Below are 17,570 nucleotides of genomic sequence, written 5' to 3'. Positions count from 1 at the left end.
GAAAACACCGCGCGGATCAGGCCCGCCCCCTCGACACGGTCCCCTCGGAAAACCCCGGGACTTACGCGAGTCCCGGGGTCTGCGCGCGCCGGTAGGCCTATTGAACATAGGCGCACCGGCGCGCAGGGCCCTGCTCGCCTAAATCCGGGCGGGCAGGGCGAGCAGGGCGGGCAGGGCGAGCAGGGCGAGCAGGACTCTGAAAATCCGCCCCTTAATGTGTGCAATACATCTGGACTGTGCTTCTAGAATGGTATTTTTTAACAATGACCACGCCTCTTGGACATTTTTTACTCTTGTAGCTGCTCCTTTCAGTTTTTTTCTAACAATTTTTTCTCATTTTATCAAAGTTTCCCTTTTGATAGTTTAGCACGAGAGCCTTGGATTTGCACACTGTTCCTTTTCCAGTCATTAAATCAAATTTGATCATATTATGATCACTATTGCCAAACGGCCCCACCACCGTTACCTCTCTCACCAAGTCCTGTGCTCCACTGAGAATTAGATCTAAATTTGCTCCCTCTCTCGTCGATTCCTGAACCAATTGCTCCATAAAGCTATCATTTATTCCAACCAGGAACGTTATCTCTCTAGCGTGTCCCGATGATACATTTACCCAGTCAATACTGGGGTAATTGAAGTCTCCCATTATTACTGCACTACCAATTTGGTTAGCTTCCCTAATTTCTCTTACCATTTCACTGTCCGTCTCACCATCTTGACCAGGTGGAAGGTAGTATACCCCTATCAGTATAGTCTTCCCCGCCACACAAGGGATTTCTACCCATAAAGATTCAATTTTGTATTTAGTCTCATGCAGGATGTTTATCCTGTTGGACTCTATGCCATCCCGGACATAAAGCGCTACACCTCCTCCCGGGTGCTCCTCTCTGTCATTGCGATATAATTTGTACCCCGGTATAGCACTGTCCCATTGGTTATCCTCTTTCCACCATGTCTCTGAGATGCCAATTAAGTCTATGTCATCATTCACTGCTATACATTCTAATTCTCCCATCTTACTTCTTAGACGTCTGGCATTAGCTTACAAACATTTCAAAGTTTGTTTTTTGTTTGTATTTTCATTCTGCTTTTTAATTGATAGGGATAAGTTAGAATTTTTTAGCTCAGGTGAGTTTTTAGTTACAGGCACTTGGACTATTTTTCTAATTATTGGAACCTCACTGTCGGGATGCCCTAATTCTAATGCATCATTAGTATCCTTTGAAGATACCTCTCTCCGAACCATGCACTGCTGAGCGACTGTCGGCTTTCCCCTTTGTTCTAGTTTAAAAGCTGCTCTATCTCCTTTTTAAAGGTTAGCGCCAGCAGTCTGGTTCCACCCTGGTTAAGGTGGAGCCCATCCCTTCGGAAGAGACTCTCCCTTCCCCAAAAGGTTCCCCAGTTCCTAACAAAACTTAATCCCTCTTCCTTGCACCATCGTCTCATCAATGCATTGAGACTCCGGAGCTCTGCCTGCCTCTGGTGACCTGCGCTTGGAACAGGGAGCATTTCAGAGAATGCTATGCTGGAGGTTCTGGATTTAAGTTTTCTACCTAGGATCCTAAATTTGGCTTCCAGAACCTCCCTCCCACATTTTCCTATGTCGTTGGTGCCCACATGTACCAAGACAGCCGGCTCCTCCCCAGCACTGTCTAAAATCCTATCTAGGTGATGCGTGAGGTCCGCCACCTTCGCACCAGGTAGGCATGTTACCAGGCGATCCTCACCCCCACCAGCCACCCAGCTATCTACATTCCTAATAATCTAATCACCAACTATGACAGCCGACCTAACCCTTCCCTCCTGGGCAGTAGGCCTTGGGGAGATATCCTCAGTGCGAAAGGACAATGCATCACCTGGAGAGCAGGTCCTTGCTACAGGATCCTTTCCTGCTGCACCTGGTTGGTGCTCTCCCATCATGAGACCTTCTTCCTCCAAGGCAGCACCAGGGCTGCCAGTCTGAAGTTGGGACTTGATTACTATGTCCCTGAAGGTCTCATCTATATACCTCTCTGTCTGCCTCAGCTCCTCCAGGTCTGCCACTCTAACCTCCAGAGATCGGACTCGTTCTCTGAGAGCCAGGAGCTTTTTGCATTGCATGCACATGTACAACTTCTCATCGGTGGGTAAAAAATCATACATGTGACACTCTATGCAAAAGACTGGGAGACTGGAAGACTTTACACTTGCTCCGGCACGAGTTTGGAAACACATTTTGAACGTGCTGATCCCCTTATTGCATCAGGGGTTGTGGACGCATGTCCAAAACACGTGTTCTAGCACTCATTAACTTGTGCACTAGCTCAGTGCATGATATTGCATCAGCCTGTTAATACCCACATAACCGTTTCCTTGCTTCATTTCCCAACTACAGCAACATCAGTGCTTTCACAGGAAAACAGGTGCATTTAAAAAAATGCAATCCTTAAGCTGGTTTCTATAAGTACAGCCTTGTAAAATAATTAAATTGGATTATATTATGCTAATTTAACTGTTAAAATATTAATAGAATCAATCCATTACATATCACAGTAATTTTGGCACATCCTTCTACAAAAGTTGATTATAAAATATATTGCACATAAAGAGATGTGTGTGTATATATATATGTATGTGTTTGTTCTAATCAATCTTTCAGTATGTTCAAATCTGATGCCAATTTTAGAGAGAAATTTAAGTCTGGTAACACATATACTTCTTCCAAGGGACTTTACATTACATGGACTGAAAAAGATGCCCAGCCAATCAGAATTTCAGAGTTAGCCTTTTCCAGTATGCACATCTTCTCTAACCAAGTGCCACAGTGTGCAACCAATGAGGTTTTCCCAGTCTGCTTCTTAAAACAAGATTGCAAGACCACATAATTGGAAGAAACATGAGCTAGAAGCAAATTAAGTCTCTTTCCAGGCACAAAATTACTACAGGGCTCTTTACATGACTAACACGCCACAAAGTTACATAAAGAAAGTATATAAAAAAGTCAGAGCAAAACACAGTAGATTTTAAAAAAATGGAATCACTAACAGTGGCTATGAAAAAAATATGATGACTCTATACACAGGTGGGAGGCAGCTTGAAAGAAAGGCAATAACAGATACAAATTCTGCACAGATCTCCAGCATTTCTTTAGAAATAATGCTCACATCCAGAGAAGCAGACACAGAAATAGACCTCCCTGAACACCAAAGGTTTACAAATGAGAGTAAAATTTTATAGATGGAAAAGATTCGCCAAAGCATGAAAAGCAGTCTCCAACTTTATTTGACAGGAATCCCAGCCTCTAGAAAGTAGGCTCCTTACCTATAATTCTCTATTTTTTGTCCCTTCTCCAGACCCAAGCTGACAAATCTGCCATTTTCTACATGTAAAATAAGCAGCTGAAAGAAACATTTTCACATGAAAAATTATATACCACATTTATTAATAAACCAATAACCGAGATATATTTGGCATGCCAGCTGTGTAACACACATGTGCGATGTGTATCAATTTTTCTAACAAATATAATACTGACCTCTAGTGGGAAAACAGATGATACAATGTATAATGAAATGCACAAAACTAACATTTGTAAAAACTTGGGGGGCAGGCAGGAAGGAAACACTATGGGGTAGATTTTCAAAGGGTTACACGTGTAACCCCCGAAAACCTACCCCAAACCCCCCTGCACGCGCCGAGCCTATCTTGCATAGGCTCGGCGGTGCGCGCAAGCCCCTGGACGTGCGTAAGTCCCGGGACTTTCCTTGGGGGGCATGTCGGGGGGGCGTGTCGCAGCCGGCACGTCAGCAGGGGCGTGTCACGGCGGCGCGTCATCGGGGGCGTGGCCGCAGCCTCTGGACCAGCCCCCGGACCGGACCATGGCATGGCAGCCGGCCCGGTGCGCACAAGTTACGCCTGCCTCGGGCAGGGAATTAGTTAGGGCCGGGGGGCAGGTTAGTTAGGGGAAGGGAGGGGAAGGTGCGGTGGGGTGAAAGGAAAGTTCCCTCCGAGGCCGCTCCGTATCTATTAAAATCCGGCGTACTTTTGTTTGCGCCTGGTGCGCGAACAAAAGTATGCGCGGGCGTGCTTTTATAAAATCTAACCCAATGAAAACAAAAATAATGCATATAAAATTGGACATTTTGGATGGGCAGAGAGGCCTTGTACCTGTTTGCCCATAGTAATATGGTGCCAGGCTCACTTCGGGTCCAAGCTGGGTGGGGGACAGGGGAGGTTGGTTGTGATGGAATCTCCAGTCTGTCAGGTTAGGAGCAGATGCATGGTTTGAATTCAAACCATGGCAGGGTTGGGAGCCAATTGGTTTCCAGGTGCAAGGCCTGCATGGTAAGGGGATGTGCATGGCAGTGTCAGCTTCACTCGCCTGCCCTCGCTGCTGCATCACATTGGCCCGCATTTGGTTTTGAGGCCTGGCGGTTTCTATTTGCTGTATTTTTCCCATGGAGTCTGAGGCGGCGGCTATGGCAGCTGAGGATGTCACGGAGGCAAGTGGTTCCTTGCGGCCTGTGGCGGCTCGTGTTGACGGGAGCCTGTTGTGGGACTGGGACTCCCTTCAGTGAGTGCGCTCGATGGCGCGCGGTTTTTGTCTGCCAATGTTGGGGGAGAGGCGGTCCTTCCCGCGCTGCCAAGTGTGGAGAGCACAGGTTTCCAGAGCGTGCTGGGAGGTCGGGGCGTGTGTTCTCGTGCGCACAGTTACAGCCCTCCCACAGACTCACATGGGGAGGGCCACAAATGTGCAGCATCAGAAATATATTGATATATTTCAATTGTTGGAAGGTTATAGAGGGAGGAAGAAGGAGAAAAAGAAGAAAGGTGGCATTGAGTATTTCCCAGGAACTCAAAAGAAGATTGCAAGCAATATTCTCAACTGGATCTGGTCTTTTCTTCGTTTGGCAAGTGTTGTAGGTCATTATGATAATTCGCAGTATGAGCCTTTATTGGCTTATGCTTGATGCAATGTTGGCTGCTAGCAGAGAGTACGAGGGCTGATCTTGGCTCAATTATGATGAGCGATTTCGCAACTGTATGGAAGACAATAAGTTTAAGTCCTGGGGTACGCAGGATGTCGGCTTGTGGTTAACCCAGATGAATAGTAAGGTCTCTTCCTCTTCGGCGGGTAATGTGAGTGGTGTAACTAGTGGGTCAAGCGGGCAGCCCTTTCAGGCAGGACCCGCGCCTCTTGGTGTGGGGAGAACTGGGACCGGTTTCCTTGACATTTGCTGTGCTTCAACCGTTCAGTTTGCAAATTCACAGATTGCAAATTCCAGCATGTGTGCTCCAGTTGTGGAGCCAGTCACCCGGTCTCTAAATGCCTTAAGCAGATGGGTGATGGAGCCACTGGGGGAACCACAGCAAAGGGTGCTTCAAAATTAATCCTTTGGGCGGGCTCCTACTCCAATTCAGGATGCTGCTTTGTTGTCTTGGCTTGAGGTTTATCTGAAGGTAGAGGTTGCACTTCTTTTGTTTCATAGGTTCAAGTATGGTTTTCAGATCACTTTATCGGGGCTGGCTTCCATGGGGGGTGGGGAAAATTGTCCTTTGGTATGGAAAATGGAGAATTTGGTAAGGAACAAATTGCAGGGAAAACTGGGTTGGGCAGAATTGCAGGTCCTTTTACAGAACCTCCGTTTCAGAGGATGCTTTCAACACTTTTACTAGTGGTCCCCATAAAGGAACCTTGCAAATTTAGATAGATACATAATCTGTCATTCCCTGAGCGTAGTTCTATGAATGATTTTATCCCACAAGGCCTTTGTGCTGTGCGATATGCTTCTTTTGATTCGGCAGTTCAGATGGTTCAACGTAGCAGTCGGGGCGCCTTGATGGCCAAGGAGGAAACTGAGTGTTTTCCGACTTTTGCCGGTGCATCTGGATAACTTTCCGTTGTTGGGTTTTCGTTTCAATGATTCCTTTTATTTTGACAAATGTATGCCTATGGGATGTTCTATCACATGTGCGTATTTTGAGGCGTTACGTACCTTTGTTCACTGGGTAGCTGAACAGCAGTGTGGGACTTCAAACATTGTCCATTATTTAGATGATTTTTTATTTGTGGGCAAGACTGCTTCAAGTGCATGTGCAGATGTTTTGTAGTGCTTTCAGGAGATTTCTGCCATTTTCGGTATTCCCATCACAGAGATCTGCTAAATATATGATGGTTTCCGATTTGTTGTGGGAGTTTGTGCTCCATTGCATGAAGTTGAATGTGACTGCTTGGGCTTGTCATGTTCTGGGTGTAACTAACAATGTGGCTGATTTTTTTTCTCGTTGCAAGTGGGCGCTGTTTCGGAAGCTTGCTCCGAAGGCAGATCTGTGCGGAGCTTCAGTACCTCCTGTCCTATGGAAATTTGGTTCCTAAAGCATGGAAACTACTACGAGCATCCCTAGCCCCTTCTAAGTGGATGGGTTATGTGAAAGGAGCAGACAAGATGGTGTCTTTTCTCGCAACATTGGGTTGGCAGTGTGGCCCTGTCCCTGATATCTTCTTGTTGCAGTTTATTGAGAAAGCAAAGGCTGAGGGAGCTTCGAAGGCAGCAGTGTCTAGGCAGTTATTGGAGTTTTCCTTATTTATGCAAGTACATGGTTGGGGCTTTCCTATGGGTCATTTCTTGGTCCATCGCTTGTTGCTTGGTTGGTCCAGAGGTGCCATGCAGGGTTCAGATAGGCAGCTGCCCATAACTCATGATATCTTACTTAGGTTAAGGGATGTGATGCTGAGTATTTGTGTGTCACAATACAAATGATGACCCATTTGGCTTTTGTGTTTGCATTTTTTGGGGCTTTTTGGGTTAGTGAGCTTGTGGCTAGGATGGCAAAGGGGGCGGAGTTCACTGGATTGTTAGTCCAGCATGTTACCTTGTGTAGTGATTCGCTTATTCTTTATGTTCCTAGGCTAAAACTGATCAGGGCACTTCTGTAGTCCTTCAAGCTGTTCTGGGTTTACGTACCTGTCCAACTGCCAATTCCATAGCTTTTAGTCGGATTCGGCCAATGGGCAGATCTAATTTTTTAGTACATTCTGACCTTCGTCCACTGACTAAGTACTAATTTGAAATGGTGTTGCGTTCAGTTTTGTCTGCGCTCAGTTTGGATGTGGGTCGATTCAGAACTCACTCATTTGGAACTGGATCTGCTACATTGGTGGCTCGTACAGGCTTGTCTTTGCAGGTTTTGCAGGCTGGGGGCAGATTGCATGGATTGTTGGACATTCATACATCATGTGGGCCTATAGGCATGCATATGAGCATCTTTATGGGGTGCTGCTGGACTTGACTCAGCACAGTGTGACTGTTCATTGGTTGGGACATAGGGGGAAGCTTTGGGATGAATTGATTCCATGTTTACAACGTAGGCTGGAGCAGTTCGGTCAGCCACAAGTGTTGATTATACATTTGGGGGGTAACGATTGGGGTAGGATGTCTGGACGCAAATTCATTAGCATGATCAGGAAGGATTTAATGTCTATTTCTGTACTGTTACCCGCTGCTGTAATTTGTTGGTCAGACATGATTGCAAGGCCTTCTGAGATGGGATAAGGTGATTTGGTGCCACAGCTGGGCAAAGTCCAATCAGCAGATTGGTTCTTGGCTGGGTTTACTGGGGGGACATCATATCAGGCATGAGTGATCATGGAATATGGATCTGGGTCTGTTCCGAACTGACACAGTCCACTTATCCTTTATTGGCTTAGATTTGTTTCTGAATACATTTCAGGAGGCCTTGGAGGATTTGCTGAGTTAGGGATCTTGGTCGCATCTTTGGGGGTCACAGGTTAGTTTCTTACCTGTGCCTGTGGCAGGTTGTCCGAGTTGGTTGGGGTTCAGCTTTATGCTGAATGGTTTGCTGACTTGACAGTGGTCATGTCTGGATTTCTGGTGGGAACAACTGGGTGTAGTTGACCCACGTACAGCTCCTTGCTGGGCGGTGATGGGGGTCATGGGAGTGGCGATAGTGTAATGCTAGTAACCTACAGGCCAGGTGGCCTGGTGGTGTTCATCTTACTGGTTGGTGGTGGATGTTCACTGTGGGTTAGTTATTTCTTGCTACTGTTGGGCTCGGGCACCTGGTTGTCCATGGTAATAATGCTGTGGCCTATTTGATTCCACTCAGGTGTCTGTGTATTTATTGTGTTGATCTTTGTAAAAGGGAAGATGCTGGGAGAAGTGTATGTCCTGGCTACCTATATTACAACTATAATATTTAGAAAATGTATCTATTGAAAAGAGTCTAGAACTATAACAGAGAAACTGCAGCAGAGAAATTATAGAAAAGGCTGCCACATGAACAGTTTTAGATGCTTCAACAAATTTTTATAGAATGTATTAAATTCCTAGGGGTAGATATTCAGAAATATTCATTAAGTAAGTTAGCCAGATAATAATTATCTGGATAACTTACAAGGGATATTCAGCAGCATGGCTATGTGTCTGAATATTACCGAATAAGTCGCTAATTAGCTGGATAAGTTAGCTGGAATACGTTTTATCTAGCTAACTTTAGACCCTACAGTTACAAGGGGAAACATAGATAATTATATAAAAACACACAATCATAATAAAATAAACACAGGATAGCAAATCAACCTAGCTTATAAATCATTATACCACCTCTAAAGGGAACTCCACTAGGTACATAGCTATTCAGTGCAAAAAAAAAGATGAACATATATCAGGGCAGCCATCAATCAGAAAATGCCTATGTGATTAAAAACCCCTAGGCTAAATACCCAGAGGCCAATTCCCTTGAGAACATGAGGTCCCAGACTATGGCAGGGACCCTTGTAGAGATATTTTTAAGAATGTCAATGCCAAATGAGATCTTAATGGATCAATGCACTCCTTTTATATCCAGAATAATGAAGCAGATCTGTGCTCCTTTGAAAGTGAAGGCTAAGTACCACAGTCCGCCACCCCCAAACCAATGGTTTGATAGAACATTTTAATAAAGCACTAAAACAGATACTGAGGAAATTTGTTGATCAATGGAAACATTGTTACCCTATATCTTCTGCACCATCTGGGAGGTTCCCCAAAACTCCACTGGGTTCTCCCCACTTGAACTTGTAAATGGGTGGAGAACTAGAGGTATACTAGATATTGCTAAAGAACTATGCGAATAACATAATCCTTAGAAAAATGTGGTAAATATGTTTAAGAAATGTAGGAAAGGCTTGAGATAATGGAATGGAAGGTGCTAAAGACTATGCACACTGTTCTAGCAGTCCAAGTCAGTGTATAACTGAAGAACAATGGATTTATTCCTTTGAGGCTGGGGATAAGGTACTTGGTTCTGTTACCTTCCTCACAGCATAAGCTAATGGCTAGGAGACAAGGGTCGTATAAAATTTTAGAAAAAATTAATGCCATAAATTATAAAGTACATCAGAATGGCAAACTAAAAATAATTCAAACATATTACATAAACCTATTAAAGGGAAGGAACATATGAAAGTGCAATGTAATAACCAATTAAGTGGAAGATGAGTTTGACCCTTAGCCTACAGTACAACCAGGGAGCACTGTGGGAACATCTCCTCTCAAGGCGTCAGCAGGCAGAAATAGATCAGTTGATCAGAGTCATGCAAGACATCTTTTCTGAAATACGAGGGAGAATAGAAATAAATACATCATCTAAACTAACGCTAAAGTCGTTGTCAGACAGTGCTATCTAATTACTAAAGCAAAAAGGAAAGCCACAGTGTCCCGTGAAGTAAAAACCATACTACAGATGGGGGTCATTTAAGAGTCAGAGAATACCTGATGCTCCCTACTGTATAGATTCTTACACCAGATGGCACCCTTCAGTTCTGTACTGATTTCAGAAAAGTGAGCTAGATACTCCAAGAAATTGAAAATTACCATCGGTTCAGCTAGTGGAGCCTTTGATGCCCCATGGACATCAATGCCACCCCAGGCACCGACACAAGCTATGTCAGTAGCACGCTGATGAGCAAATGTAGAGAATCAAGCAGGGGCTCAAGGTAGGTCAGTGCAAGCTCCAGTATCGTCGGTGCCCCAAAGGCAAGACTCCACACTGCCTGTTCCATGGCCACTTGCATGCACTTCTCAAGCTCCTCCTCAAACATCACCAATGCCAAGACTAAATGGGAGCCAGGAGAATTGGTCACATCCTCTTTGGACCCGAGAAGAGGATTGATGGTAGACATCTGGATCGATGGAGGCTGTGGCGAAACCCTGGGCATCGTAGAGGGGTTTGCCAACATGAGGTCACTTCGGGGGCACCACAGCTTCTGCTGGTGCATCCCTGTGCCTGGCACCGTTCATTGACGGGGACCAATGCCAATGGTTCTTCGGATTCCCTCAATGCTCAGATTGGTCTCTCTCTAGCGCCGAGGCTGATGACGACACACCAGCATCTTCACCCAGAGGAGCTAGGCGAGTGCCTGTCTCCGGCTCCCCTATCAGCCTTCAAAGTCGACAGAACCAATGGCCCTGCCAATGTTGAGGACTCAATGGCCATCGGTGCTACTCCAAGGTCTTTCAATGTCGATGCCCTCAATGCCAATGTCGATGACTTGAGCTTGCCCGATCTGAAAAGTAGCTCCATCTTCTCTGATGTCCTTTTGAGGTCATCCTGGCGCATCTGTTTAGACTCCGGATGTCAATCGATGCCCCTAGGCAGAGGACTCATCTGTCATGAGGATCTGTGATAGACATAGTCCTTGTACACTTGGGGCATCACTTAAATCTCATAGAGGACATGGCGTCGCAAAATAAAAGGAACACTAAATTGAAATCGATGGCAGCAGCCATCGATAGCTGGCTGGCATCAACCACCCCAGGGGATTGACAAATGAAAAGAAACTTACCCAAACATCAAATACTTATTTAAGATGATAAGGGGAGGACATCGAAGGATCCCTCGATGAATATGAGGTAGAAAAACACGAAAAACACGTTATTGAAAAAGAAAAGGGGCTACTTTCACCACAAAACCTACAGTACCTGAATGTAATCCACTTTGAAGCGCTGAAAAACTGCGAAAAGCAGAATATAAATCTAAATAAATAAATAAAAATAAATAAATAAACTCTAGTAAGACACGTGGCTCCGTGGAAAAGAAGCCAAGACCAGCCCTCATACTTTCTGCTAGCAGCCAACATTGCATCAGCATAAGCCAATAAAGGCTCAAACTGTGAATCATGATGATCTCAACACTTGCAAAACGAAGAAAAGATTGGATCCAATTCAGAATACGGCACGCAACCATTTTTTGAGTTCCTGAGAAACGCTCAACGCCACCTTTCTTCTTTTTCTCCTTCTTCCTTCCTCTACGACCTTCCAACAATTGAAATATATCAATATATGTCCGATGCCGAATCTTCTTCCTAGGTACTTCCTCCCACAATGCCGAGAAAGTCACCAATGCCGGGGCCCCTCTATTGGCCCCTGTCTGCCCTGTCCCTACACCATCAGTAGCCGAAAGGTGAACATTTGGCATTTCAAGTTCAGAACTATTGACTGCAAAGGTGATAAACAAAAGATTTTAATACATAAAATAAACTTCCCAACTAAGATTTACAGAGAAGTTTCAAGCAGCAAAACTACCCCTCCTGTCTACATGTTCCCTGAACTGTTAAACTGGTAGCATTGTACAAATAACAATAAGCGGAAGTAGGCACATACTTTCATAGCTCTCATACTCTGGGCCATAGAAAAGTGGGCATTTCAGGAGTTGTTTTGTTTTTTTTTAACTACACATATACATTTCATTTTCAACAAACGTCCATGAACAGTAGGCATGCTACTAAAATAAATACTTTAACTCCATATAAGTTTACTTTTATATGCAAAGCTGGTCAAAATTCAAAGACAGCATACACAGGTATTTTGTATGTTAAAATGAGCTGGGTTTGAGCAGGCTGAAAAGTGCATGTATGCAGGGCCAGTTTTCTCTCCATATATTGTCGAGTGCCTAAGAAAGATATTCTAAAAAAAAAAAAAAAGAAAGAAAGAAAAAAAGAAATACTATTGAAGCAGAGTATTATCCATGTAATAGATATAGGTCAGATGTCTTCACATACCTTGCCTAGACCTGAAGCTTGTTTCAAAATATTTTGTTCCAGTTGTTTGGCTATCTTTTTGTGAAAAGAATTATTTTGACTTTGGATGACAAATACAATTTCTTTTAATTCTGTAATCAAAACAGAAATTAGCTCATTAAGACAACAAAAATATATTGATCCTTCACTAATGTATTATTTAAAGACAAGCAAAGTAATATTTAAAGACAAGAAATAGAACATCTAATTACTCAGACTATTTTATTCAATGAATAATGCATTCATGCATACATAAATAAGAAATATGCATCTGTAACACTTTAAGGTTTGTAAGAGCTTATCTGGAGACCTTCATTCAAAAGGAAAATTAATAGCTCCCCACAAATTGGAGGGTTCAATTCAGAGTTGTAAACTACTAGAGAGTGTCTGTATTTTTCTATCCCAAGGAAAAGAAATACTTGGAAGTCCCACTGCATTTAGAAAGAAAAATCTAAAAAAGAAAAAAAAACAAAACCCATGCTGTTTAGCTCTGGCTAGCAGCATAGCAGACTCGGGTCAAGTCTATTGACAGTTATTTAGGATTCTGTACAAAATTTACACAAACAGAAAGATAATGGGACAGATAAAACAAATTAAGCAGGTGGTGATAGGCAAGGGAGGTCATATAGTGTGAATGAAAATGTTACTCATCACACCTTCGTTATGCCAGTTAATGTTTCCCATTAAAGAAACATTATATTGATATGACAGGTAATGTTACGGCTGTGGCTGCTGTGCAACCGCCTCACCACCAGGGGTCCCTCTAGAGCTGGCTTTCCTGACAGGCCCAGTCCATCTCCTCTGTCCACTCTATGCTCTGGGTGTGCCCTTATAACCCTGCCTGACAGTTGCCTCGGTGCTTCGGCATCGAGCTCACCTGGGCTCCCTGCTCTAGCCTGCCTTGCGTGGCCTTCGGGCCTTCTACCTTGTCTTCGGGCCTTCTACCTTGCCTTGCCCTGCCTTCGGGCCTTTCCTTGCCTTGCGTGGCCTTCGGGCCTTTCCTTGCCTTGCCTTGCGCGGCCTTCGGGCCTTCTGTCTTGCCTTGCCTTGCGAGGCCTCCGGGCCTTCTGCCTTGCCTTGCCTTGTGTGGCCTTTGGGCCTTCTGCCTTGCCTTGCCTTGCGTGGCCTTCGGGCCTTCTGTCTTGCCTTGCCTTGCGTGGCCTTTGGGCCTTCTGTCTTGTCTTGCCTTGCCCGGCCTTCGGGCCTTCTGTCTTGCCTTGCCTTGCGCGGCCTTCGGGCCTTCTGTCTTGCCTTGCCTTGCGCGGCCTTCGGGCCTTCTGTCTTGCCTTGCCTTGCGCGGCCTTCGGGCCTTCTGTCTTGCCTTGCCTTGCGCGGCCTTTGGGCCTTCTGTCTTGCCTTGCCTTGCGCAGCCTTTGGGCCTTCTGTCTTGCCTTGCCTTGCGCGGCCTTCGGGCCTTCTGTCTTGCCTTGCCTTGCGCGGCCTTCGGGCCTTCTGTCTTGCCTTGTCTAGCCTAGTCTTGGTGGCCTTCGGGCCTTCGGTCTTGCCTTGCCTTGCCTTGCGCGGCCTTCGGGCCTTGCCTTGCCTTGCCTTGCGCGGCCTTCGGGCCTTCTACCTTGTCTTGTCTTGCCCTGCGCGGCCTTCGGGCCTTCTATCTTGTGCTGTGTATGGTCTTCGGACCTTCTGCCCTGCCCTGCCTTGCTTACTGTACATGCGGTCCTACGGGCCCTCTGCTCTATTGTCTGTGTGTGTTTGGCCTACGGGCTCTCTGCCCCGCTTGCGGTGTGTGGCCTACGGGCCTTCTGTGTGTGTGTGTGGCCTACGGGCCTACTGACCTGCCTTGACCCGCTTACGGTGTGTGGCCTACGGGCCTTCTGTGTGTGTGTGTGGCCTACGGGCCTACTGACCTGCCTTGCCCCGCTTACGGTGTGTGGCCTACGGGCCTTCTGTGTGTGTGTGTGGCCTACGGGCCTTCTGACCTGCCTTGCCCCGCTTACAGGTGTGTGGCCTACGGGCCTTCTGTGTGTGTGTGGCCTACGGGCCTTCTGACCTGCCTTGCTCTGCCGCCTGCCCTGACCCAGCCTAGACCCAGACACTGCTTCTTGCTGTCTGCCCTGACCCAGCCACGGTTTCCAGCCATCCCTGTCTCTCTCCACCTGGAGCCACCCCTTTGGGTGGTGTTCACTACCCCTGAACTCAGCCCAGGCGTAACAGGTAAAGCATTGAGACTTTCTGAAGCCACATAAATTTTATTTTGCAAAATACTGAGAACTTATTATTTTCTGACTATAACAGTATTTGCATAAAGTCTACTTATAAAACTTGTACATATCAAAAAGAAAGGTCTAAGCTATTTGTGTACCAACCACCATCAGGACACTGGGTAAATACAAAAAAAACTCCATTATTTACTCCCATATACCGTAAGCAACAGGACAATCCAGTTTTCATGAACACTGTTGTACATTAAAAGGTGACTTTTCAAAACAATACACACACCAGAACTAGGAGATACACATGCATCTAGCACATGCGCGTGTCCACCCAATTTTATAAACTGGCCAATACAGACGTACAAATTCAGATGTGCAAATCTATCACCTTGGGGAAAAAAAGGGGCGGAATGTGGGCAGGACATGGGCATTCCAGGGCGAGGCCAATAGATATGCGTGTATCGGTGTACACACACGGGTGCGTGACAGGGTCCATTACAGTTCAACTTTACTTCTGCTATAACTGAGGTGTACGTCAGTATAAAACAACTTCTAGCCACATATGACGTGATTGAGGGGGTCTGGGATAACTGGGGGAAGTGCACGCTAAAGAATTAGTGGGTTCTTGAGAACCTAGATGTAGACTGGGCAAACTGATGGACAAACTGGCGAAACTGATCAAGTCCTGGATGCGCGCCTGTTATAAAATTCTCTCACATGCATGTCTCAAGGCCGGCATTTCCCCGCTGTGCGTGTACAAGCTTAAAATTAGGGGCACACATACACATGCCCAGCCTATTTTATAACATGTGTGCGTACTTGCATGCAGGATATAAAATTGTAGTGCATCTGGCCACGTGGCCATGTACACATGAAGATGGGCGCCAGCAAACCCGTTTTAAAGCTGCCATCTAAGAGGGTAAATTTTCAAAGCCAATCATTCCTGGGGGAGTAGGGCAGTGTTTTCGAAATTTGCTGCCCTGCCCCACTACACATGTAACTTTATGCACAACGAGCAGATGCGTTCCCGGGGGCAGAGTTGGAGAGGGGTTGGAATTTATAAGTATACTTTGGCATTTTGAAAAGTATGCATGAAGTTTTCTTGGGAAAACTACCACACAGCTTAGTAAGCATAACTATTTGGGGCTAGTTTTCTTGGGATAATTTCAAAATGGGATCTATTTAATCGATTTATTTATTTATTTAAAAGTTTTTATATACTGATATTCGTTGTTGCCCAGGTAGAGTGTCCATCAAGCTAGGTGGAGAGAACATTGCCCAAATCTCTTCTTGGAGTGAGTTTCCTCACTCCGAAGGCCTTCAAATCTTCACAAGAGACCACTGTTCTGTTCGTACGTCTCACGTTGAATGTGAAAGTGGCCCCAACCCCCTACACTCTTACCTAATCCCCACCTCGAGTTACTAGGTGGGCCTCTCATAGGGATACAAATACCTGTCTAGGGAGTAGACATTATAGCAAGGCTCTCTCTCTCAGCATGCTGGATACTGAATCAGGCTGTCCGGAATTGTCGTGGACCACGATAACCCTTTACTGGCCTCTAGCGCACAATGTAACGTGAAGGAAAGGGTTGTAGCTATTAGCCACGATAGGAGCTGCGCTAACACTGCGGCTGTTTCGCGGCACACGATAACTGTTTCCCGCTTTACATATGCTCCGCCCTAACTCCACCCCCTGAATACCAAATGACAAATTTGCATTCGCAAATCGCTTTAACGGCTGTTAGCGCGATTTGCGAATTTATCTCCCGTGGTAACTCCTTGGAAAATGACCCCCATAGTAAGGGCCCCCTTGGCTGCCAGTCCTGAAAATGGCACCGAGGGGCCCTCGCCCTTACTATGTCACATGGGCTACTGCTGCCATTGGTGTCCCCAAGTGGCATAGTAAGGGAAAGGGCCGTCGGCACCATGTTGATTGCTGGCAGCCGACGACCATAGTGCAAGAGATGTGTCCCGGACCGGTCCTGGCCCCCCGCTGGAGCCACCCGGACGTCTGTCAGGTTTTGTGTGTGTTGTGAGGGCCTGGGAAGTAAATAAATTTGGCATGTGTATGGGGGGTGTGAGGAGGGTGGTTTTGTGTGTGTTGGGAGGCTGTGGAAAGTAAATCAATTTGGCATGTGTGTTGGGGGCGTGAGGAGGGTGGTGGGTGTATTTTATCTGTAAAGGAAATAGTTATCTTCCGGCGAAAAAAGTGCGCGAATGTGTTAAAATGGAAGTGAAACGTGGACCTGGACTGGCGAAATGATTAGTGTAGCGTGTGTTAGTGAAAGGTGTAACAGATGGCGCTTACATCCAGCAGATGTCACTGTTTTCTGGAAAAAAATGTTAAACCTATTTTACCTGTCACAGGTGTGACATATCTGTAATGTAAGTACAGAAGAACCTTCCTGTATGCGAAATTAAGGTTGTGTCCAAATTTGAAAGCAATCGGTTCAGTGGTTTCTGAGATTAGCGATTTTGTCCAAACTATTTAACATTTTTATTTATATAGATAAATTCCCCTGTTTAACCAGTACCAGCTCATCCTCTCCCCCCCCCGCCCCATGTCTTTTGCTCAACCTCTCAACCTGTCCCTATCACTGCTCTTTATATCTTTCTCAAATATTTTTAAATTCTATTAAAGTGTTGACCTTCACTGTAGGCTGTCCTAGGCCTCGTCATCTTCCTCTTTGGTTTTTATTAAACCTATGTTTAATTCAACACCCAGGTTCCCTCCCATGTCTTACCATCAAGTTTTGTATTAATCCACAGAGCCATCAAAACTAGTGATGATGATGTCTCAAACATCCAGCTACTCCACGCCAATTAATGTTAGAGTTGAAACTACAGCTACTCTGTGCAGGTTTTACCTGGAAGCCCAATGTAATGAGGCAGTCCTCAGGGCCTTTCAGGCCTGTCACAGGCTGAGGTGTGAACCCTTTGGACCACTGTCAGATTGGCGTTGACTGATCCGCAAGCAGATCTGGCTCTGACAGGTGGCAGCTGATGGAAGACATTCATGTGCAGAACCGAGGAAGCGAGTAGTTAGGCAGGCAAGAGTCGGGGAACGCTAAGTCTGTTCACAAAAAGGCATACTAAGCCAAGGTCGAGGCAGGCAGCAAGCAGAGCAAGGTCAGAACAGTACAGGCCAAAGAAAAAAAAACAGGCATGGTAGGAAGCAAATATTCCAGTTCAGGATAACAGAACCTGTTGTTCAAGCAAGTGTGAGGTGAATTGGGCTTCCTTCAATATTTAGTCAGTATTTATATCATCAAGCTGCACCACAGGACCTTCCTGTCTTCAGGTCCTATAAAGCTTGATATTTCCTGGACATGTCCCTAATC

At 45.6% G+C, this 17,570-nt stretch overlaps 1 protein-coding gene across 3 annotated transcripts in view; it reads right to left on the bottom strand.

The window, feature by feature from the left end:
• B3GLCT (beta 3-glucosyltransferase) overlaps positions 1–17,570 on the bottom strand; it is a 196,331-nt gene that overhangs the window by 150,921 nt on the left and 27,840 nt on the right. For all 3 annotated transcript variants that reach the window (XM_029602651.1, XM_029602652.1, XM_029602653.1), the window contains exon 4: positions 12,041–12,150. In XM_029602651.1, coding sequence (XP_029458511.1) covers positions 12,041–12,150 — 110 coding nt within the window. The remainder of the gene's footprint in view (positions 1–12,040; positions 12,151–17,570) is intronic.

The sequence above is a fragment of the Rhinatrema bivittatum genome, chromosome 5, assembly GCF_901001135.1.
Source record: "Rhinatrema bivittatum chromosome 5, aRhiBiv1.1, whole genome shotgun sequence".
Lineage (NCBI taxonomy): Eukaryota > Metazoa > Chordata > Amphibia > Gymnophiona > Rhinatrematidae > Rhinatrema > Rhinatrema bivittatum.
This window is presented reverse-complemented; position numbering and strand designations above follow the sequence as displayed.